This window comes from Amblyomma mixtum, chromosome 8 (genome assembly GCF_055824585.1).
Source record: "Amblyomma mixtum isolate Tamu chromosome 8, ASM5582458v1, whole genome shotgun sequence".
Classification (NCBI taxonomy): Eukaryota; Metazoa; Arthropoda; class Arachnida; order Ixodida; family Ixodidae; genus Amblyomma; species Amblyomma mixtum.
In genome coordinates this window covers 95,643,372-95,667,503 of record NC_143019.1, presented here as the reverse complement: position 1 = coordinate 95,667,503, position 24,132 = coordinate 95,643,372, and the positions used below count along the sequence as shown (strand labels likewise).

The window sequence follows — 24,132 nt, the reverse complement described above, 5'->3', positions numbered from 1 at the left end:
ATCATCAGCTTTCTGAATGGCACTAAGGCCACCAATGAACATTACTGGTTCACTCTTCATAACAGTTGCTTGGACTCTGCGCTCGTAGATGTCGCATGCCCAGTTCACTTTAGTTAAAACCAAGAGCTCAAAATGAAGGAATTTTCCATTACTGCAGCTTAAATGTCTGCTTGACTTGAGTTCTTTCGTCTAAAAGAATATAACAAGACATCTGCGATGTTGAATGTGTCTTTATTTTCCCAATAAAAGGAAAACGGAAAGGACATAGGCAAAACTTGATCCAGGCTGCAAGACCAGAAGCACACAAGCACACGCCACAATCAACACACAGTGCCACATCACACAACTCTGGTCAGGAGTTAACCGCTGCCCATGCTACATGCTAGCACTCTTTATGTACAGTAAAAAAAGTTTAAGTGTTTGGTCCCTAGGTATTTACTGTAGGCTTGCGCTTTAGTTAGCGCGGCCAAAAGCTCCTTAATGCTCAAAACTTCACACTGTTCAAAACAGCTGCCGTTGCTATGGTGATATACAGCGTTTAGTATACAAATGGAGCCGCACAGCCATTCTGTTAGCGTTACATGACAGGCTCGACGGATTTCTCTATCTTCCTTTCAGCATCCACAGCCAGTTACAAGCTTTGATTTCGTGCGCACAGAAAGTCTATGGGGCATCCATGCTGATGCATACTGATGAAGTTGTGTACTAAATGTTACACAAGCTTCAAGTACCATCCCGTTCCTTCCTTGCGGACAGCAGTCGTGAGAACGTGTGGTGAAAGCTAGTGCGATAAAAAGGAGACAGGCTTCTTTCTGTGGCAGAAAAAAGTGAGAGGGAAACATCTGATTGGGCAATCATACAGAGACAGGTGCGGGGTTCACGTAGCAGCAGCCATTTCTCGTGCTTTCATGAAACATTGAAAAACAGCATCTTTTCTCCCTCTTTCGGCTTAACAAGCTGCACCAACTTCGCTGTATGTCTCTGCAAAAGCGACGACGATCAGCGTGAGGCTCGTTGCCTCTCCATGTAGCAGGCTTAGCATCCGCAACCGGAAATGACTTATGGTGCCAGAAGTGACGGCGTCCTGCGTTGCAGAAAGTGGAGAAAGCCAGTCTTCTTGGAGGTTAGGCCTAAGTCTGCACGTGAGTACATCGACGGCGAACAAAGCCGCATGTACGACACCACCAGCGGCAAAAAGCAGTCACTCGTACAAACGAAAAAAAAAGTGGTAGGGGGCAAACAATGCACTGTTCAGAATCGACGAGCCTAATGCCGCGCACCACCGTAAGGCTAAAATCGCTGCGCACACTCACGGCCGCGAGCAGAATGCCGGCAAAGGCACTGGTCCGCAGCTTCAAAGTCCCCGCCGTCGTTAGTCCTAACCGTTCGCATCGCCGTGGATGAGGCAACCGCAGAGGCGCCCTGCGCTCCTCCACTTTAGCCGGTGAGCGTCAGAGGGTCGGGCGTCATGAAGGGGTGGTGTAGAACCGCCTCGCGGCGTCGGGGGAGCGGCGGCGAATCGAAGAAGCACGGGAAGGGCCTCTTGCCGGAGCCGTCTTGCTCCTTGTCCTCCTCGTTGTTGGCGTTGGAGTCGGTGCCGTCCCGGCGGGCCCAGTTGACCTTGGGCTCGGGGTCTACGATGATGCGGCCGAACTTGCGCATGCGATCGAGCGCGTCCTGCGGTTCGAACACCAGGTCCAGGCCACTGCCCGCCATGCGCTCGGCGTACAGTGTGTCGAAGGCCTCGGACTGTTCGGGCGTGAAGTAGTTTTTCCAGTCCCCGATGATGCCTGCATCGAACGAAACGCCGAAAGACAAGGAAAAACGGACAGATTAATTGCCAGCCTCTGAAAGATTGCCGATGTATAATAGCGTGTTCAAACCGATATTTTGTACGCATTCTGTCATACACGGGCAAAGGTAGCTCTCGTGAAATATTGGTGCGTAATCAGAATGTGGAACTTTTTGCAGCACTGTCGGGAAGAAGCAAGAAAATGCTAAGTTTGCTCAGTTAGGAAGATATGTACTTTTACTCTTGAGAATAGCGCAAAAAACAACAAATATGCTTTGATAAATGTTCTTGCAAACTAGTTCGTTCACATCCAGGAAAGTCAACCTACTGTCGTCTTTTTAGCACAGTGCGACGTATATTGAAACTAAAAGTTTTCTTTTGCGCCATACTTGAAATTTATTTGCAAAGAAACACAATGTCCTCATGGTGATAAAAACATCGTTTCCGCGCAGATCACCTGCAGGGAAATAAAGGGGTCTAATGGAACCTTGATTAACATAATGAATATTACAAGCAACATACGAAAAATTCATATTCGGTTTGTTTCTGGACTGTTTACTGGAGCTATTTAAGAATTCTCAAGCACTTTGCAACAACTGCAAACTCAGAGTCATTCTGAGCTTCAGTTAACTGAAATAGGCGTTTTATCTGCCAATTTACGTCTACGAAACACTTGGCGCACAGTGCATGCTCCATTCATCACGACAACGTATATGCTGCGATGAAGATCCCACGAAACGTAGGGTATAGAACGAAAGATGAATGCACAAGGTAATGGTTTTAGTGACTGCAGTAAGAATGCACACTAAGGATATCAGTCGCTCGTCTCCGCTTTCAAGTAACACCAGTATGAACAACTTTCGTCAGGAACATGACCCAAGACTCCAATGCTCTCAAGCGGGTCATATGGATAGTCATAGGCCCAGAAGCCTTGGTGTGAAAGGACACTTGAACTGGGGCGTGGATATTGTTGAGAATTTCCCGTCTCTGGCCACGTGATACAGGTGATTATTTATAGATGATGGAAGCAGGCGCGATACCACTGCCGATATCCCATTCCTCTGAAGGAGGGTGAGAATTTGTTGAACACTTGCGGGCAGGCTAGATGGTTCGACAATTCAAGCGTGTTGAAACAGCTAGCCGTGAAATTCATTTTGTACAGCGTGGCTTGTTTCGTAGCCCACCGCTTCTCATCAATAGAGGGTGAGAGTATTGATAACCCCATCCCGCCAAATACTGGAAGATAAGAGCGTATGAGAACTGCCTCAACACGTGGCCGAAGAGCAAACCCGAGTTGGACAGGAAAGGGTGAAGAGAGGGTGCGCTCAATATTTAACAAAGGATATATAGTCAGTTACACTACATACACCGATTAAATAGGCCGTAAGCCACCGGGCAGATCGCACAACAGTGCAACTGACGCCGCGACTCTCGGCATTGAACTGGCCAGGGGGCGTACCTTTCCGCATGAACTTGGACTGCGTCATGTCGAAGAGGTCCGAGATGGGCAGCACCTCACGGTTAACCATGTTGTTGTTCTTCATCTGGTCGAAGGAGCAGTGGTTGGCCACGGCGGCCAGCGCGTCGGGCCCCAGCGGCCGGCCCAGGAACTGGCTGATGCGTTGCACCATGGGGCCCAGCTCGATCTTCAGCTCCTCGAACGACACGAACATGACGCGGTCGGGCCGCTCCAGGTGGAACTTCCAGTAGGGGAGAACGTGGTCGAACCACGAGCCGTACACCACTGCGTGCACGTGGACGGGTTCAAGGTCAAACGCAGCGGTCGTTGGCATAGTAAGTAAGTTAGTTTATTGTTTATTGGGGTTTAACGTTCCAAAGCAACTCGGGATATGAGGGACGCCGTACTGAATGGCTCTGTAAGTTTCGACCACCCAGGGTTCTTTACCGTCCGCTACGCTTTACATCGCAAAGCACACGGGCCTCTAGAATTTCGCGGCCATCAAAATTCGACGACAGCTGCCGAGAATAGTAAGGGGCATCGCCGTCTTAAGGCAAAAGTGCTTCTGGCAATGAAAACATGTTCAGTCTGAGCACGTTGACGTTCAGCCATCCGTGTTCAAAAGAGACTACGAGCTAGCTTTGACATTCGAATGCTTAAGTGCAGGACCTGCAGCAGTTCATGAACCGCCATCGCCTATTTTAATTTCAAATCTAGACGCACTTTAACATTGAAAGTGATCATTACGCACCAAAACGACTAAGAAAATACCGACGAAGGCACCGACGAAAGCATAGCAATAGTTTTAGAAAAACTTTACCGCAACTATCGGGCGCTAGCCGCATACCGACAACACGTACTTACACGCAGAAAATGTGCGTAGATAACGCCTGACGATACCGCTAACGAAACGCTAAGACTCCCTACTAGAATTTTGCTCAGAATTCCGCACAAAATTATCTAATCACAACGTGTTACGACAATCTTCAAAAATCAGGAACGGAACACCTTCATTGGGCGTTGCACTTGAAAACAAGAGAAGCATACTGAATTTGTAAACACCGAGCCATAGTCAGGACAAGTTCGGCGGGCTCGGCAGCACCTTCTTAATTACAATGAGACAGCACAAACGCAGCTTTCAACATATGTCGAGGATGGCCGAGGATAATCCGAGGATGGCGTTGTTGTATCGAGAAACGAGTTCGTACGCAGTCTGCTTGCGTTTTTCTCTCTCATAAAGCGTGCGCGACGTCCAGTGCCCAAAGGCGTTACGCATCGTTTTGAGATCAGTATACAACAGCATGAAAAAGTCGTAGCTATTTTTTTCAGCTGAAAAAAGCTTGCAAAACTTCAATTCAGTAAACTTAAGCACAAAAGACAAGACCTCCATAAATTAAGACTTACAATCCTTCTGAAATTAATTATTTCCCGACACAAGCTTTCCGGTGCCTTCACAGCGACCGGAGAGCCCGAGTACTTCACCGTGCTTGAAAAGACCAGGAACACATGATGTTGATGTAAAGCTAGCACGTGAGAGCAATTGCAAGAGTAAGTTTCATGATATGTCTAATAATTCACAAAAGTGCGTTAAACGTAGCCTACTTCTTTAAGGCAAAATGTTCAACGACTTTGTGCGGACATTGCAAAACGCATGCCGAATACAGTATTTTCGCCAGCCATTAAAGCAGCCTGAAACCGGCAGTTTGCGGCTAAATATCATGTCAGGATGCTACAAAAGTAAAACGAATAAAAGCGTTGAACCAACACATTATTAACCAATAATACAATGTTAAAAAATATCTACCGTTGTTCATCCTGACAACTTAGCAATTGAAAGAACACAGACAGTTTTAAAGCAGACGATAGAATGATAGCAATAGATCCCATCCGTATTTTTTTCTCTCACAAGAAACATAAGAAAGAGGAAGTTCTCAACGATTCAGATGTAAGGTTTTCTGTTAAATTATATCATTACACCGCGACAGTAGCCTCCTTGCAATAGGAAAACACAGACATAAAGCCGCAGAATGAAGAACCAAAATTTACGAGCTCTATGCACAGAGTGCACAACGCTCCCGAATGAAATAAAAAAGATATTTTTATACTAAGAAACATGAGCAGAGCATTTCGGTAACCGCTCGTGAACTATTCGCAGGTAATTTGGCAAGCAAACTGCCGCAAAAACACACTCGCCATGCAAAGTCAGTTATAAGTGCTCTTAGATACGCCGCTCCACAAGGGGCTGTTCTCGGTTCGTCCTTTTTCTTACACTAGTTACGCTATACACGAGGCCTTCAAACCGAACATAATACTTATGCTGATCATGCAACCCCGATATTTTGAGGAGAAGAGTAAGAAAATTTTCGTTTGTTATTTTAGTTTGTTTGCTTTATGATTATCGCCATCTTCAAGAATTGCTTGCAATATTAAAATATATTAGGCTTATAGGGTCCGGACAACCTTAGACGAAAATCAACCAAATGATCACGCAGGTTTTCGCAGAAGATACTCGACAATAGACCATATTCACGCTATCAATGAGGTGATAGAGAATTGCGCAGGATATAACCAGCCTCTGTATATAGCGTTCATGGATTACCAGATAGCTTTCGACTTAGTATAAACCTCAGCAGTCATGCAGGTATTGCGGAATCAGGGTGTAGAAGAGTGTTATGCGAAAATATCGGAAGATATTTATAACGATTGCACAGCTACCATAGTTCTCCATATAGTCAGCAATAAAATTCCAATAAGGAAAGGTGTCAGGCAGGGAGACACGATCTCGCCAATGCAATTCACTGCCTATTTACAGGAGGTATTCCGGGGCCTGAAATGGGAACAGTTGGTAATAAGAGTTAATGGAGAATAGCTAAGTAATCTGCGATTCGCTGATGACATTGCCTTGCTAAGTCACTCCGGACATGAACTGCAAAGTATGATCAATGAGTTAGAAAGGCAGAGCCGAACGGTGTGGCTAAAAATTAACATGCAGAAAAGCAAAGTAATATTCAACAGTCTAGCAAGAGAACAGCAGTTCGCATTTGGTGGCGAGGTGCTGGAAGTAGTAAGAGAATATGTCTATTAAGTCAGGTAGTGACAGCTGATCCGGATCATAAGAGGGAAATAACTAGAAGAATAAGAATGGGGTGGAGCGCATATGGCAGGTTCTCTCAAATCATGAATGGCAGTTTACGAATATCCCTCAAGAGAAAAGTATACTACAGCTGTATCTTGCCGGTACTCACCTAAGGGGCAGAAACATGGAGGCTAACAAAGAGGGTTCAGCTCAAGTGGAGGACAAAGCAGCGAGCTATGGAAAGAAAAATGATAGGTGTAACGTCGACAGATCGGAAGCGGGCGGAGTGGGTGAAGGAACAAACGCGTGTTAATGACATCATAGTCGAAATCAAGAGGAAGAAATGGGCTTGGGCAGGGCATGTAATGCGAGGGCAAGATAACCGCTGGTCCTTCAGAGTAACGGAGTGGATTCCAAGAGAAGGCAAGCGTCGCAGGGGGCGGCAGAAAGTTAGGTGGGCGGATGAGATTACGAAGTTTACGGGAATACGGTGGCCGCAACTGGCGAAGGACAGGGTTAATTGGAAAGACATGGGAGAGGCCTTTGCCTTGCAGTGGGCGTAGTCAGGCTGATGATGATGATGATGATGAGGCACAATGAATATAAAGCTATTTATAATCTATTAACATCCATGATAACCAAATTACGAGACTACAATTCCGTTACTTACCTGTAAAACGCGTATAATAGCAAAGGCTGCTGGAATTTATTTTACTTCAACGTTTATCATCATGTCCACAACACGTGGCCTAATATTTCATGAATAACCTGCATTACTGATGAAGAATGCATTTATTACGCCTTTAGTTAAAATAAAGAAATCCCGCAGTACTACACTGCAGTCTAGCCTATTCATGTCTCCAACTTTTTTTTAATGAATATCAAGTAATTAAATTTTTTGAAGCTGTACAATGGGCATATTTTTGAATTCGCCCTGTGAAAGCCCGCTTTTTAGAAAAAAAAAACGACGTGAGAACCAAAGTAAACCTTGCTGAAAAACAAGCTCTATACGAATTGCGACGAGCGAGCTGAATAAAAACCTCTGCCCTAGAAAATACCGCTGCACACAGTGCAGATGTAATCTCAGACACAATGTTAAAAATATGTTGAATGCTTGCAACAACTGCGGCATTCAGAACAACTTCCGCATAACCGGAGAGAACATAAATCATCAGCCCATCATCGTCGCTACAACAGAATAACCGCCGTGTCTAGGAGCTTCAACAAAAATGATGTTGTATGTGTTATCGCTACAGCAATGATTGTTGACGTTTTGTAAATATCACGTGTGTTTGTTCTCTGCACCACTGATTGCAGCCATCTGAAATCCGACGGTTCCGATCGCTTTCCTAGTGAGCTGTATGGCAGAGGGATGAAAATGGCGACCGACACAATGGCAGGTGTTTGCGACTAATTCTTCTGCGTAGGTCCTTGATGTTCCTGCTTTTCTGCGAGCATAAAAAGTCCATTTATTTCCCTGCAAACCATTCCCATACGAAGACCCATAGAAGAATTACGCATCACTTTGTCTCTGCCGCAAGCGTTCAGTTCTGGTCAACATATTAGCATCCATTTAAATTTTAAAACGAAGTAATGAACGACCATTGAGCCTTTGTCTCAATCCCGCTCAACAGCCAAGATTCGGAACTAAACCTTCGTATCACCACCGTTGAGAAATGAATAAGCAAAAGGTCCAATGCATAAAACCTTTTTGGCCGCCTTCTTGCAACCATGCATAGGAATGCATGTCCATTCGTCGCACCCCTCGCAAATGCCCGGAGACATCGACCGCTCCGGCCACCGGAACAACACCGTTCCTGACTTTTCATGCAAGCATAACGGCGTCGTCTACTCACAAGCGTGCCTCTGTTCGTGTGTGCTCGTTAGTTTGTCGCGGCTGCACGGACCGGAAAACAACAGGGTCAAGTGCGACTGCCTGCACCATCGATCTTGGCCAGCCGGCGCAATGCGCTGGTCGATGCGAATCGGTAAGTTTCCGTCGATATCGAGTCGGTGCCGCAGCGAGCAACGGTAATGGTACATCGCCGCTTCCTGAAACAGATGACATCGTCTTGAAACCCCTGAAATCGCGACTCGTCACGCCAATGTCCTAAGGGTCAAACAGATCCTTCTGTAAGCGCAAGAGAAACTTGCATTGTGCTGGCTTTAGACCACGTGACTACCATTGGAGGGCGAAACTCCGGGCAAAGAAAAAACGAACGCAAGCAACTCAGTTGTTTACAGGCTTTCTACCAGCGAGAACCTCAGCACAGCAGGCGACGGACCTCAATGCTTCCAGAATTTCTAGAGGGCTGAATGAGTAGAGGTCACTACCCTAAGCTGCTTGCAGAAGTGCTTCATCGCGGAGAAGTGTTAAACTCGTAAGTCCGAGTTTCCAATCGTGAAATGGGAGGCGTTACCCACTCAACTGCCTTTCGAGGCTTTCACACATGCAACGAAGACGCCTTTCTGAAAGAGCTCTAAAACGCTCTTACCGGCCCTTTCTTGCATTTCTAACTCTAAGCATTCTGCGTGGCATCCGACCCATGAGAACAAGCTCTGCCTCGACGAACATAAAAAGCGACCATCGACTGACGCCTTGCGCAATAGCGAAGCGCTTTCACAAATGAACCGAGAAAAACGACGACACAGTAACAAGCGCGATAGAGCATCAGTGGTCCAGTGTCGAAAGTGCCGCATCGGTCGTGTCCTCGCTCATTTAACGAAGCAAGCAGTACCGAATGGGGACCAGGGTCCCGGAGACAAAGAAAACGACAAGTACCGCAAGGCCCGCTGAATATATAAGAAGGCGTGTATCCGCATCTCCTGAGGAAGGCGCGAAGCCATGAACGCAGGTTAAGCCGAACTGATAGTTGGATATCCTGCGTGTAATCGCGCGCTGCTGGAGAACAACAAACTTTACCACCGGAATTTATTCTGAGCACAAAATAGCGGACAGTGTGAGAAAGAGAACGTACACGCGATGTCCATGGGTGAGCGAAGGTGTGGGCCGGTCGAGTAGGAGCGGAGTCAGTGAGCGGAGTTTTCAGCACGGCACGAAATGTTAAGTGCTGGTACGCTTCTAAATATCAGGTCAAGCGTCTTAATTGACCGAGTTCTAAACTAAACGGCCACGATAATCTTAGCCATCGTTGGAAATTCACTGGCGATGAAATCGGCAGAGAGTGAGTAAAAAAAAGATGCACCCATCCATCTTGATTACTGGCACGCTGAAACTCTACCTGGAAGTAATAATATAAACGAACTCACGAAAAAAAAGACATTCAGATGAAGCACTCAAACTGTGCCCACAGACATGCACGTAACTAAAAAAAGTTACTACGGCTTAATCATGATGTGCACTTCGAGAGCTGTAGTTCGTTACATGAATTTCTGACGATCAGGCACTAGACTCCTTGAAAGATGTATAGAAGGAACTCACCATGTCCGGCCATGTAGTGGCTGAGGAACTCGTCCCAGGAGCCCTTGAAGTTGCCGAGGAATGTACTCATCTTGTGGTGGTGGTAGTAGGACACCGCGTTGTCCTTGGGATTCCGCACCACGTAGATGATCTGCGCAGCGAGAAAGGGGGCGAGAGCGGTGAGATATCACAAGTGCAGTTATATGCAAATAATCATTTTTTTTTTGCACCAGAGTTGCAGCACAGCTTACGTATGACTTGTACCGGACCGCCGGAAGTACAATATTTGGTTCTTTATCTTGGATCGAAATCTCAGCGTAGCAGCGCTTTTCCGCGTCGCCTCGATCGAAACAAGGTGGCTGCAGCTCATAATCGAAGCCACGAACTAATAGAGGCAAGCAGGTTCGAGTCACAGAGCCACCGCGGCAGGTCGAACAACAGCCATCGCGAACGTTGCCGATTCATACGTGCCTGAGTTGTATTGTAATTTATAAGGTAAGTCGTATAATGGATGTCTCCGGATTCATTTTGTCCTCACGAGGATCATAAACCTGCACTGAAATCTCAGTGCAGTTCCATTCCGCATTTTCACCTTCATTGCAACGCACCCGCTGCGGCCGGAAAGGAGCCCGCCACCTCAAACTCAGCCACGCAGAACTGCAAAGCAGCTCAGCCAGCACGGCTTACGAAAGTTTCCCCGTTATTGCGTTCCCATTTCTATTTTGGTGCTCGTGACAAAACCTTGCGGTGGCGTAATTATACTCGCGACAATGCCAACGATGTAATGTCAGATAACAAAGATACTCAAAATTCAAAGGAACACTCAATATAAACGTCGAGCATACAATGACACATAATCAATGCACTGCTTGCTCTGTACAGAATAACTCAGATAATACGCACATATATAAACAGACACCTCTAAAAAAAGGGTATAGGAGCCGCGTAAGTCCTGATGCTTTTACGACTTATTCTTGCCTACGCCTGGTCGCATATGCATGTCACCGCGCTTTCTTCTGAAACGCAGGGTTAGTCGTGACAGATATTACAGCCAGTCCGTCGGATGAAAAGCCCCTGTTACCTTGACCATGACAGACTATACGCAGCTAACGAGTTTATTATTCACGAACTGCAGCGTTCACTCCCGCAACAACGAAAGCCATTGCTTGAAGCAATGGGACCACAAAACATTCACTTTCATCGTATTTTTCAGCGGTCAGGGTGGGGAGAGGGGGAGCAGAGTTAAGCATGACAAACAATCGGGCCTTTCTTTAAAATAGCTCTGTAACGACCAGAAATCCAGTGCACCTAATCTGAGCGCCTCCGCCACCCGTCCCACCCCTCAACCGATTGGACGGGTCACCACGTGGCAAGGCAGACTTTGCAAACCCGTCACGCGCGCCAGCAAGCACAATCGCGCTCGCGACGATGACTGAAGCGTGTCCCGCGCAGGCGACCATTTTCGCGTGGCCCCAGTTAGCGCGGCGCATACAAAACTCGAGCACTTTCTAGAGCCCAGAAACGTGTACCGACCAACGACGGCGCTTTGCGAGCGGTACTCACAAAGCGTGAGATAACGAGAAGCTAGACGAGTTCCATATACGCGACAGGATGCGTGCGCAAGCCTTCCCTCGAAACGCTTACCATACTCCGTTTCCTCATTGGTGCGAATCAAATAACGTCACAGCGGATCGCCGTCACTGGGCCAATGGCGAAACCGCGCTCGCTTAATCACGAGTAAACACCATCCTCATAATGACCGAGGCACAAGTGAACCCAGCGTCCACATTCGATAAGCCGCGATGAATGCGAGGCAATGCTGCTGAGTAGTCCGTCCCCTCCCAGCAGCTCAGAAGCACTCCAAACACTCAGGGACTGAATCGATCTGCCTTATTTCAAAATCCCTATTGCCCAATGTGAATGACACTATAGGCATTGTACATGCATGCACTTTCCGAGAAAGGAGGTCTCGGCACGTCAGGAACGACAGCTAATGAAGGCCAGTGCACTTCTGCTCATCCTTGTGACGCGTTCGGCGAAGGCATGTGACCGTATGGTCTGACCGCTATTAGCCCAGAGTTTTCAGTCAAAAACTGCAGATCTACCTGCACGACCTGTCGATGCTTGTCTGCACTCGCGGTCAACTTTCTGTGGCAGCCAAGGCTAGAGAGGAAAGGAAAGGAAACGGGTCTTTGTCTTCTCAAGGCTGAAGGACCGAAGTGCCAGCGTCAGTTCGCGGCTGGATAGAGTCCTGAAGACAACATGGGGGACGCCAGCGAGTTCACAGAAAACAATCGATCCCTCTCGTGTTTAACAGTTAAGCGATCCCGACAGTCGCACCTCGATATAATAGGATTAGGAGGCAGGAGAGGAAGGGGCGGCCAGAGCACAACAGGTCAGGACGAGGCATTTCTTTTTCGGAGGGGGGGGGGGGAGGAGGGGGGCAGTAAATAAGCATAGCATATGATCTACTTTACTGCTTGCTCAGACAGTTTAATATACGAATAGACCCGCCCTGTTTATTTCAGCTCTTCCCCGATACGCCCCCGGTAATGCAGAGTGCTAAGTGATGTTCACCCAGCTGTGGGTGCTCTTTCCGTGGCAAATTTGGGAGGGATTTCGCATGCACTTTCTTGAGAAGTACAGATGCGGAGGTCGAGTCGGCTGAGCTTCTCCCTCGTATACGGTACGCGCGCAGTTCGATCACCAGTGCCGCAGGGCACCGACCTGCGCACCTTTCTCCTGATCCGGTGCCAAGATCCTCTAGGGCAAAATTCTTAGGAAAAATTGATCTCGGTCTACACGAACTGCAGCCCCAGACCAAAAACATTGTGCCACGAGGCTATTTGGCCGAGTTCATCTAGCGCAATTACAATACGATCATCATCCCAACAATAACATTCTCGTATTGAATTTCAGCCCATACCGGCTTTCATTTTATTCCATCGACTTCCTATGGTATCAATATCGCACGTCTTTAAAGAACTTGACACGGAACACAGCCGAGTGCAGCACTGGGTAAGAGACTGCACAGCAAGAACGCCGAACGCCTCCGCTCGTGTAGTGCGCGCCTCTAAATCACGGCCGTGCCGCGTGGAGTGCGGACACGCCGGCCCTGTCGCGGTGTTCACCAGGGCGCGACACCGGGTCGCATGCGGGGCGCGTCGCCTCCCGGGCAGCGCCCGTTGGGAACGTATACAGTCTGGTTGCAGAGAAATGAATGCGACGATAAGCGGGGGGCGGCTATGCGGGGCACGCCTCCGTTTAGTTCGCGCATCAGCTTGAATGGCACGCAGACGCAGCGCGCCCTGGATAAACAACTGGTGCACCGTTAAGCCACTAGGGTCAGAGAGAGCGAGGACCATGCGTGCTCGCTAATGCCGGCGCTGTGGAAAAACCAGGACTATAGCTTCACTGCGGACCTTCTTTCAATCTTTCATTTGCAGCCTGTTGAAAATATTTGAAGTTTGTAGTCTATCGACGCCCCGTGTATTGTGGGTACCCACTGCAGCAATAAGAGCAGTTAGCGAAGTTAAAAAAATTGACTGCTGGGAGCTATATGGGATAGAGTACAAGGTGTCGCGTGCTTCTTTACCACTGCTGTATTTGGCTCGCCACTTAGTCCTTCCCTCCAGCGCCAGACTGTTCTGCCACTTTCGGCCTCCTCCGGGGAGGTCGAATGCCCACTGAGCCTGACTGAAATAAAACTTCCGTTCATAGCGCGGATATCGCAACTTCTGTAATAACATTACCGGACCGCATGGGCTATTAACAAAACGTCCGTTATAGTATAACGTAAGGCGCTTACGCCGAAGGAGTCGTACCATCGCACCTGCAAAGGTACACCTAGCGGCTTTCGTACAGCGCAGCACATGACACTTGCCATTTTTTTTTAAATTTAGTTAGTATGCACTAGCAACTCAAAGCTAACACTTCAGACTGCGATGCCTAACTTTTGCTCTCTTCTTTCAGCTGGTGCGGCACTTATTTGAGCGCAGCACGTAGAGGAGTTTAGCAATGCCACACATCGCAGGTGTTCAGAACTAAACATGACAGAGGCTGGCAGTTGTATAAAAAAGCGAATGGGAGGAAGCGGGACTGGGGGGAAGGTGAGGAAGCAGGACGTGAGGGTGGTTGCGTGCAATTGCACAGCATATGGTATGTGATAAGCCGTTTGCCGAAACGACTCCATGTGTTGAGCCTTTCCAGGAAGCAGACACCCACCGAAGCTGTTGCAATACTTTAGGATTACATTTTTCTCACTTTTCACCTGTGCGACTACGTTTCCGCTACATCGACAAAGCGCCTACGCGTTATACCCACAGCGCCCTGAGCACACTAAAGAAGGTGCGTGTTGCCGCAGCGATGAATCTCTTGGATGGGCGTTACACCACTATCGCTTCCTTAATCCAGTGCTTATTTCGACCCTCCAGCCGTCCTGCCATTGCGTGGGCCGCGCGTAGCCATTAAAAACAAAAATGCCATCCTCGGCCAGAGTCCATGCATGAGAAGCGAAGGATTTCAAAAACGGATCATAAAAAACTGGATGAGACGCTTAAGTTGCGCATTAAAGGCATAAAACGCGATGGCGTAATGGGATATTTTCATTATAAGCAGAAGGCCATTCTCTGCTTTACATTTATAGTGGTTCAACACGCTTAACTTTTCACAGAACGACATGAAGACACAATACAGAGCGTGAACTTACAACTGGTTTTAATGGAGGAAACGGGTAATATTTGGAACACAAAACGTGAGCGTCATCAATGGCACACAAAGAAACGAGAGAACATAGCGATATCAGCGATCGTAAGCAGATCCACGCTGAAAAGCACAGTCATCGCAACAGCCTAAGCAGGTCGACCTTTTTCTCGGACAACAACAACGAAACATTAATGATACACCTTTCGGCACCGGCGGATTTGATTTCAAAAGCTTCTGCGATCTCTCTTTCTATTTTGTTATTTCAATGCGAAATGATTGTGGTTCCTTCGAACATAATGTTGCGTCTTCATTTCGTTATGTGAAATGTTAAGCACGTTGAACCACATTAACAACCTACTAGGCCCAATTCTCGCGATTTTTACATTCGTAGACCGCTGGGAGTCCTCATACCACTCCTGGCGCAGTGGTGCAACGACTAAGCGATGTGACACTCGCGTTAAGGAAGCAATTAAATCCGACGCAGTATCACAAGATTGGACAAGCATCAAGATCATTGCTCTGTCCAGACCTGCCTCAGCCCCGTACCTTCCACAAGGCCAGCCGCGAGACGGAGCCCTAAGAGGCAAGGAAATGATAGCTCTGCATGCTCATGGTAGGCTTGTGGTGCCTTTCACAGACATTCCATGCAATTATACTGTAGAGTGTGAGACGCTCTGTACGGTACAGTTCCTCTCAAGCAAGTGTTCCTGGAAGGAACTGCTGAGGAAAGGGCGCGAATAATAAATGGGAACAATTTGCTATCGTGCCATTGCATCCTCCCATAGCGCTGAAGCCTGGAAACTAGGCGAACGCAGTTAGCAGTGGGATAGTGCGACGGGCCATGTGGGGTGAAGCCGTGCTGAAGGTATCGGCGGATTAAAGCATAGGCTGTCGACGTCCTTCGGTGCTCTTTTGCACAAAGGGAGTCCAGATGGTCAAGAAAGATATCACCTGAGGCCTTCGTGAAGTTAATTTTTTTTTAATGAAGTTGTCAACATTTCAGTAGCATATTCACGAGAGCTTGCTTCTGCCGATATAAAAAGCCATTGTTATCGTCATGTTGTTAATTATGCGTCCGGCTGTCGGCCTCTCGTGCTCGCAGTACGGTTACTACAGCCCAGCTAAGAGCTTCGCAGCCAAGCTCTGTGACATGACCCAATAACGCCCCATTGCGCGGCAACAAAGCCGGCAAACTGCACACTTTCGAGAAAAATGTACAAATGAAGAAAAGGGACAGAAATAAAAGACAACCCGTGCGCTTGTGCTGTACTTCTGTCCAGTGTCGAATTTCGCCCTGGTCGTCAGAATGCACACCAACCAACTCGCCCAGCATAGCGTTCTTTGAAGAGAAGACACACACTGCATATAACAAGTCCCTTAAAGGGAAACTGCACGACGTTTAGAATTCCGCAATATTCATATATTTGTCTGTGGATAAAGCATACGAGGTGTTTTTGCGCTAGCATTGAAAATAGTGACGTGATCGATTATTGTAATTTAGACTTCTCCTCAATGCACCAGAGAAGTGTGATTAAGTTTAGCATGACGTCACGGAAGATAAGGTTTCAAAATGCTGCTGCCGTCAGTCACATCCTGCTCTGCCTCGTTTGATGCTGCCAAACAACTCTCGACGAGCTAAACCTTCGTTGGCGTTGGTTTTTTTCCTTCAAAGCAAGCCTTAACGCATTGCAAATGTACCGGTACCTTCGATTACGGCGTCATGCGCGCCCTACTTGGCGCTTGTGCAGCGGAGAAGCTTGATCTGAGTTTTAATCGACGATTACGTTAGCGTTTCAAATGCTAGCTCAAAAGGACTTCCATGCCTTACGTACGGATTTCACGCATTTGAATTCTTTAAGCTCGCCAATTTATGCAGTCGCCGTTGTCATATCATTCCTTGTCTTGTCAATCGGTTCAATGCTACTTAACGTGCACCTCAGCGACTAACTTTGGAGCTCCAATTTCACTGGTGCGTTAAAAACATGCGCGAGGAAGTATGTACTCATACAGCAATATTCATGATCACGACTCCCTTCTGTGGAAGGACAGCGCACATAGTCTCTAGGACTTGACACCGCAATGGCGTCCGTACATCACGGTAATCGACCTTAAGCATGTTCCTCTCCAGGATGCTACAGAGAGCACATCGATAGTTGTGCGACGTGCCGTGAAGTGCCAACAAGAAACTTTGTAAGAGCAAGCCCGGGCCCATCATCTGGCCATAAGGCGTGAATGATGGGAGTCCGGTACAATTATAATGTTTTTGTACTTTTCCTTGTTAAAGCCTAACGGCTGCCCGGTGTCCATCTAAGGAGCATTGTTGGACAGCTGTATGCCACTATCAATTATAAAGCAACGACCTGGCGGGAAAGGAGGAAAGGAAAGGGGAAGGGGAGGCGCACAAAGGCTTTTTTTATAGACATTCTACTTAGAAAGCTATCTGGCACAGATATAGTCTGCGTGAAGCGGACTTCGGACAGCATAACTTGACCACAAATGCTACAACAGCGCAGCTCGGTCAGACTGCATGACCCTTTCGGTCGTGGAAGGAGCCGTAGTTTGGCGCGAAGCGATCCATTATAGCGGGAACAAAAGCGCCACAAAGAGGCGGAAATGCGGCCATTTCCACCCAAACCAAAGGACGCCGATAAAGGGCCGCATGAGAATAATACGAAAATCGAAGGAAGGGCATAGGACCACGCCTAGCAACGCCAAAAGCGCGCCAACCACCGCGTTACGCGCCAAAAACAGGATCAAACCACCGAGAGCTCGACGAACGGCTAAACGAAGCTCACAAAAGTCAGCCATCGACGCGCCCTGGGCTAAAAATGGAACGCGCGTCGGGGCGCAGCACCCTACACCGTCACACACGACCTTCCGAATCCGGAAAGTTGTACGCGTTGAGGGTCATACAAGTATAGCTAATTTCAGCGCGCAGTTCTATGTTTCAAGCTAGCCGTACACCGCCGCTCGACATCCTTGCCAGGCGTGGTGTGTTTCGTTATCGCCAAAAACAGCCACGCGATTGTTTAATAGCCGCTGTCCCAATGTCCCGATCGGTGTTTCCTATCGCCGTACACCGCAGTATCAAGAAGATTAGCGCTGGTGAGCGATACGCCACAAGGGACGATCAGCCGACTTGTCGCGCCTGCACTCAGCGAGCGGGCTCGAGGTATAAACGGTTAGAAAAGGGCTACAAAGGGCTTCTCTGCGCGACCACTTCGGCGAGTAGACGGCGCTGGCAGCGACCGAGTGCTAGTGTTCCTATATACAGGAGCACTCCCGCGTTAGTGCAGCTTTAGTAAGCTCGGCGCATCTTGGCGAAAAAAAAAATGATCCGCGTTGCGACATAGTGGAACAAATATCCAGGCGGCGAAAGTCGCATGCGCTCGCATGCGCACCTTCCCTTCCAGGGACACACGAGCGCGGTAATAAAACGACACGACAAATGTGGTGCGGACTGAGGCTCCCAAGCGGGCCTCAGCAAGTACCAGCAGAGCGACAGTGACATACCCGTGCAACTGTGGAGAGACATATTCTAATCCAACTGCTCTTAAGAATAGCAGTGGCGTCCACGAAATAGGTGACAGGCTTTTGTTTCGATTGAATCGGGTCCACCGACGCAAGCTCCAGACCGGGGCTTGGAATTTGCTTGCAAACTGTCACCCCTCTTTGCACCGCCTTCTGCCATTCCCCACATCTAGTTAAAGGTGACGACAGGCAGAGTTTCTGTGTGCCTTTTCTTCTTCTGTGACCTCCCAGTCATGCTCAATTTGCATTTATGCGGGGACAAGGTTTCTTTAATGTGACAGCATTTAGGTTGTCGTTCGCACAAAAAAAAAGATTTCCGGCGTCTCTGTCACGAAATTCCCTGATTGGTCGAGAGAGGTCATGTGAACCTTGCGCGACGTCACCACAACCTATAGCTACAATGACACGTGGCAACCTGAACACTAGCTAGGTTGTGAGCTACCTGCCCCCGTGGCACATTGCAACGAAATTAATTGAAATAAATTCAGTGACATTGCTACCAGCCCACCATGGTATTGCGCATGAGCCAGACGGGAGCTCCGACAGAACAACGTGGGTCTCAGAACCCACTGGAGGCCACATGACTGGTTTTATAATATAAAAGAGGTGGGCGCAAAACTTAGCGCTTGTCTGTCATCGTATGTGTTTCTTTTCGGTCCTCGTCAAGTGCCCAGTTCATTTATATCATGCAAAGCCAATGTAAGGGATCGTTAGTGTACGCGGGGCCATCGGAACGCGGCTGCGAGCGCTCAAAGCGAAGCGTCTCCTTCCTTGGAACGCGGCCGCTCGCGAACGCGCCGGGAATTACGGGTGTCTACCCCGCTCCGCGCTACCGACTCGCGCACGTGCTGGCACGAATGTCTATTTGTGTTTGTTTTTATTTTGTGGTGGAGAGAGAGCTCTACCTTACGGAAGCTGGAGGGCTGGCCATGCCCTGGATGAACCAATGATGTTAAGACCGCAACATGATTGGAAGCTACGGAATGTGGGCCGGGCCTTTAGGGCTTTAAAACTGGGCCCCGGAGCCGGAAGCGGGGTTCTGGGCTAAGGTGAGATGCTATGCATCGTCGGCTATGCCGAGTAGCGGCCTCCCCTAGTGTTAGTGTTGTGAAATTTACCATGGTATTGCGCATGAGCCAGACGGGAGCTCCGACAGAACAACGTGGGTCTCAGAACCCACTGGAGGCCACATGACTGGTTTTATAATATAAAAGAAGTGGGCGCAAAACTTAGCGCTTGTCTGTCATCGTATGTGTTTCTTCTCGGTCCTCGTCAAGTGCCCAGTTCATTTATATCATGCAAAGCCAATGTAAGGGATCGTTAGTGTACGCGGGGCCATCGGAACGCGGCTGGGAGCGCTCAAAGCGAAGCGTCTCCTTCCTTGGAACGCGGCCGCTCGCGAACGCGCCGGGAATTACGGGTGTCTACCCCGCTCCGCGGTACCGACTCGCGCACGTGCTGGCACGAATGTCTATTTGTGTTTGTTTTTATTTTGTGGTGGCGAGAGAGCTCTACCTTACGGAAGCTGGAGGGCTGGCCATGCCCTGGATGAACCAATGATGTTAAGACCGCAACATGATTGGAAGCTACGGAATGTGGGCCGGGCCTTTAGGGCTTTAAAACTGGGCCCCGGAGCCGGAAGCGGGGTTCTGGGCTAAGGTGAGATGCTATGCATCGTCGGCTATGCCGAGTAGGGGCCTCCCCTAGTGTTAGTGTTGTGAAATTTACCATGGTATTGCGCATGAGCCAGACGGGAGCTCCGACAGAACAACGTGGGTCTCAGAACCCACTGGAGGCCACATGACTGGTTTTATAATATAAAAGAAGTGGGCGCAAAACTTAGCGCTTGTCTGTCATCGTATGTGTTTCTTCTCGGTCCTCGTCAAGTGCCCAGTTCATTTATATCATGCAAAGGCAACTTGTTCGATAGCATGCTCTTCCGGATTAGTTTTATGAGCAGTTTAACTCAATGCTATCTTATCAACGCCACGTAGCGTGTGATTCCGCTTCCCAGGGGGTTTCGCGAGCCACTTGGGGCCTTTTCTACCGTTTTGGTTACATTCTCGATTGCTCTGGTCGTGGCTTCGCGACGGTGTCTACGATGGTGGACGACAATAATTGCCCATGACCAAAAAGACAACAATAGGACATAAAATGGTCAAATCTATAGCCCCTGCCTTGATTGGCTCGGGCACAGCTCTGCGAACCCTTAACTCTACGCGCGCAGAACCTCGGTGTTCCACCGACCTGCGCCGCTACAGAGCTCGTGTCAAATGCGGACGTGTTTGTCTAGTGTAACGTACAGTCTTTGTCAAAAGTAACCAGGCTCCATGGGTTGCTTCTGATTTATATAACAGAGCCCTCACGGCTTCCCTAAAGATCAAAAAGTCCTTTGAAGGTGGCAACAGGGGTTCTTCTTACCATACAGAGATTTAGACCTTGAGGGCTGGCATAATAGCCTGAATATACGTCTTATAAGAAAAACGTGCAGGTTACTTTTGACGAAGACTGTACTTGTCCAGGACGCGTGTCACCTTCGAGCATACTGCTTACTGTACCTTCACGAACTATGCACAGTAAGCCGCATCTGCGCTTCCAGAAAGGAGGATAGCGTACTTACCTTGCATTTGGCCTGTTGCAGTTGCTTGGGGATGAGCTTGAGGGGGAGGTGTGTGGCGAGCAGCCGGGGTGAGCGGGTCTTGCGCAGGTGCCACAGGTGGCCCACGGGTGGCCCCACCTCCAGGTGCTGCACCCGGTACACGAGCAGCTTGTTCTTTACGCGGTCAGGGTCGCCGCCGTTCATCACCAGCGAGACGATCTCCTCCATCCATGTCGTGCCTGCAAACAGCAATCGTCAGCGAAGCGTGAGAAAACATTCAGGGGGCACTTTCTAAAGTGCTGCAAGGTGCACTGTTTGGCATTGTTTGGTCTTTCCTGGCGCACTGTTTGGCATTGACTGCGAGACTGTTTGTGCTGTACTAGTGCTTTATTGACTACACACTTTGACTGCCGACTTTGGCTGCTTCTTTAGCACGACTTTCTCTGCTTCGATGAGTTCGGTTGTATTCATGGCTCTGTCCGCAGTAATGATGTATGTAATGTGATCACCCACGGACGCCTTACGCCCCCTGTCGGAGCGGACGGCAACTATTTAATTGGTTAACATGTGCTCCAAAAGGGGGCGTCCGGCATCCGTGGGTGACCTCATTACTTCAATTCCGCCGCACTCTGACGTCATAACCATTTCGACCAACCGAAAAGCGTGACACCTCTGCTGACAGCCTTCTGTCGACAACGATGACGCATTAAAGCCTTTGGTCTTAATACGAAGTTCAGGTATACGGAAACAACAGACAACTTTAGCACGCAGTGTTACCGTTGACGGAGTACCAGGAGCCCGCCCACCGCCGCTGAGCGCGCGCTGATCGGCCCCGATGCTGCTGGCGCGAGCGCAGCCGCCGTGTACCTGCCGCCATCTGGCGTCGTCAAGGCGGCTTGCGCAGGCGCATTAGCTGTGCGCGGGCTGCCGGTACTCCGCTAACGGTGACATGGTATGCTAAAGGTGTCTTTTTCCTTTAACACAACATGACAAGAATAATAAAAACGATGTGTACTAAATATCCCTATAGCAGTACACATTTATATCACAGAGCAACCAGCATTCCCAGAGGCCGCCAGACCGCACGAAGACAAACACTTAGTCGAGCCTGCGGGATCATGTCTCCCTCAAGGCAAAGCTGGCATGCACGCCCACGGGTGAAAAGCATGCTGGCGTTGTGGGCTCTCTTGCAATCGCACCGCTGTCAAGCAGTGATCTGGAACCCCGTGCGTTTTACCGTACCGTGTGCGAAATAAACCTTTGTGGCATTTCATTGTCTACGTAGAAAAAAATAAACGACGACGATGACTCTGAATGAGGATCATATTTAGGCCGCACATGAAACGCTTTTTATTTTGCACTTCCTTAATCGTAATGAAGACTACTTAGTGATGAGTGTCGTGTGAACTGACGTATCCCATATGATGCACCAAGTCTCTGTTTTGAAACACCAAGACAACACGTGTATGCCGCAACGTCGATATCGAACTGTGGAATACTGCTGTTCGGGCTACAGAAATAGTAGTACAGCACCGGCACCGCATGGCACAGCATGGTGAAAGCCCTATCCCCGTTTACCCTCTTCCATAGCTTCAACGACGACATAATCGTCGTTAAAACGGCACACAAGGCCTTAACAGCTGTCGCTGTTAAAGAAAGCAACTTGTAAAATAACTCTCACTTGCTTACGCAACAAGCACTTAAGAACGCCAGTGGAAAGAGGCACAGCGACGAAGACACGCAAGCGATGGCGACCGCAAAGGGACATCGCTCCCTAATCTAAAACGTGGGGGAGCCCGTCGACTGTCGAGAATATCAGACGGCTGACCTGGCAACCAAACTCGGGATAGCCCCGGAACGGCCTGCCCTCTCCGCGGAGCAGAGCGCGCAGTGCAGAGATGGCAGCGTGTCGCCGTCTAGGCTTGCCAGGTCACGTCGACGTCCCGTCTAGACGTCCGCCGTCCGCAATTTGACAGCGCCCTCCGCACAGCCGTGGAATGAGCGAGGGCAGCATGGCGTAACGTGACTCGCGCCTCTGATCGTCGTCAAAGGCGCCAGCACCGGGCGCCTAATGAAACGGCAGCGGTCGGTTAGAGCTGATGACGTCCGACCGACGGCGTGAGAGGCACGCCGACGCAGCCGCAGCGGTATTAACTTATTTTGCAACCCCGAAGGAACTAACGGCCTAGCAACTTCCATACTGGAGCCTTACCTCTCCTTGGTTATTTCTACCACGCTCGCATTACTGTATGTTTTTTTAGGAAAAGAAATGGCCGCAGTAACTATATCACTTCTCGATGGACACCTCAATCGCGCCGCAAGGGAAAGGAGGAAGGTGGGAGTGAAAGAACAGGTGCAGTGTATGCATTTTTTAGGAAAAGGAATGGCCGCAGTAACAGCATCACTTCTCGATGAACACCTCAATCGCGCCGCAGGGGAAGGGAGGAAGGTGAGATTGAAAGTAGAAAGAGGTGCCGCAGTGGAGGTCTCCAGAATAATTTCGACCAACTTGGGATCTTTAACGGGCACTGACATCGCACAGCACACCGGCGCCTTTTGGGTTTCGTGTCTACCGCACTCGAATTCGCCTGGAAGAACGGGGAATACTTTCAATTGCCAACCATATAAAACACACGCGTTTCAGGTTTCTACTCTAGCTTCTGACTACTGGTGACGCGGCTGGAAAATAATATCAGCCATTCGGTGGTTTTTTTTGTAACCCCTGAGGCACATAGGTATTTTTTTGTAGCTCGTGAGCCGTGACGGGTGACGAATACTGACACACACATACACACACCGCTGGGAGGGGGGGGGGGGGTTCTTGTGGAGACACTACAAGGAGGTTGTGCTCAGGGTTGCTAAGCACCGCAGGTACGTTAAAACTGCTGGCATAGACCTGTTGGTTCTTTCCATATTTCTCAGGGAGAGACGGCATGCAAGACCCCCGGTTTACCGTCACGTTTTAGTTCAGGACTCGTGTTGAACAGATGCACAAGTCAAGAGCTGTGCCTGCCCTAACACGAAACAGAGGAGACACCTGGTCCTATTGGCGGCAGAATATGAAGAAAATGACGACAGTAGGGTTCATGAAGGTGACACCCAAGATGCATGCAATTTTGATAAAATTTCCGCAGGTACACTTCCCATGACGAAACCGAAAGCAGGTCCACAACCCATGCTCCAATCACTCACGTTTCCATGTCTAGTTTATAATCTTGCTGCGATATTCATTTGCACCCGTTAGGGTAACAATCCTTACACACACTGCATATTGAACGTACGGATCTCGCTACGAAAGAATTTGTTCAGATGCAATGAAAGCTTACACTTCCACCCATGAGTCCAGACATTTATTTATTTATTTATTTATTTATTTATTTATTTATTTATTTATTTATTTATTTATTTATGCATACTGCGGTATTTGTTCAAGAGCTTAGCAGGGTGGCTACGCACACATAAAGGCAAAACAATAGTAAATTATTTCAGGTGCACCTGAGATGGTCTTAATGACGTCTACATGACTGCGTCGTTAGTGAGGCCATCCAGT

General features: G+C 48.7%; 1 protein-coding gene across 1 annotated transcript; it reads right to left on the bottom strand.

Annotated features, from left to right (window-relative positions):
* Positions 1-214: 214 nt before the first annotated feature.
* LOC149333619 (sulfotransferase 1B1-like) lies at positions 215-20,840 on the bottom strand. Its single transcript, XM_089558721.1, has 4 exons — positions 20,604-20,840; positions 9,770-9,899; positions 3,252-3,536; positions 215-1,790 (listed from the first exon to the last, which is right to left on the bottom strand). Exons 1-4 carry the CDS (start codon positions 20,808-20,810, stop codon positions 1,438-1,440), a joined length of 975 nt encoding a protein of 324 aa, XP_089414847.1. The 5' UTR covers positions 20,811-20,840; the 3' UTR covers positions 215-1,437.
* Between the last annotated feature and the right edge of the window lie 3,292 nt (positions 20,841-24,132).

Excerpts from the sequence above, each read along its gene's own strand:
- LOC149333619 (XM_089558721.1), bottom strand. The coding sequence starts at position 20,810 with ATGGAGGAGATCGTCTCGCTGGTGATGAACGGCGGCGACCCTGACCGC. Across the intron at positions 9,900-20,603 it reads TGCAACAGGCCAAATGCAAG|ATCATCTACGTGGTGCGGAA; the intron begins GTAAGTACGCTA and ends CTCGCTGCGCAG. Across the intron at positions 3,537-9,769 it reads CCACTACATGGCCGGACATG|TGGTGTACGGCTCGTGGTTC; the intron begins GTGAGTTCCTTC and ends ACGTGCACGCAG.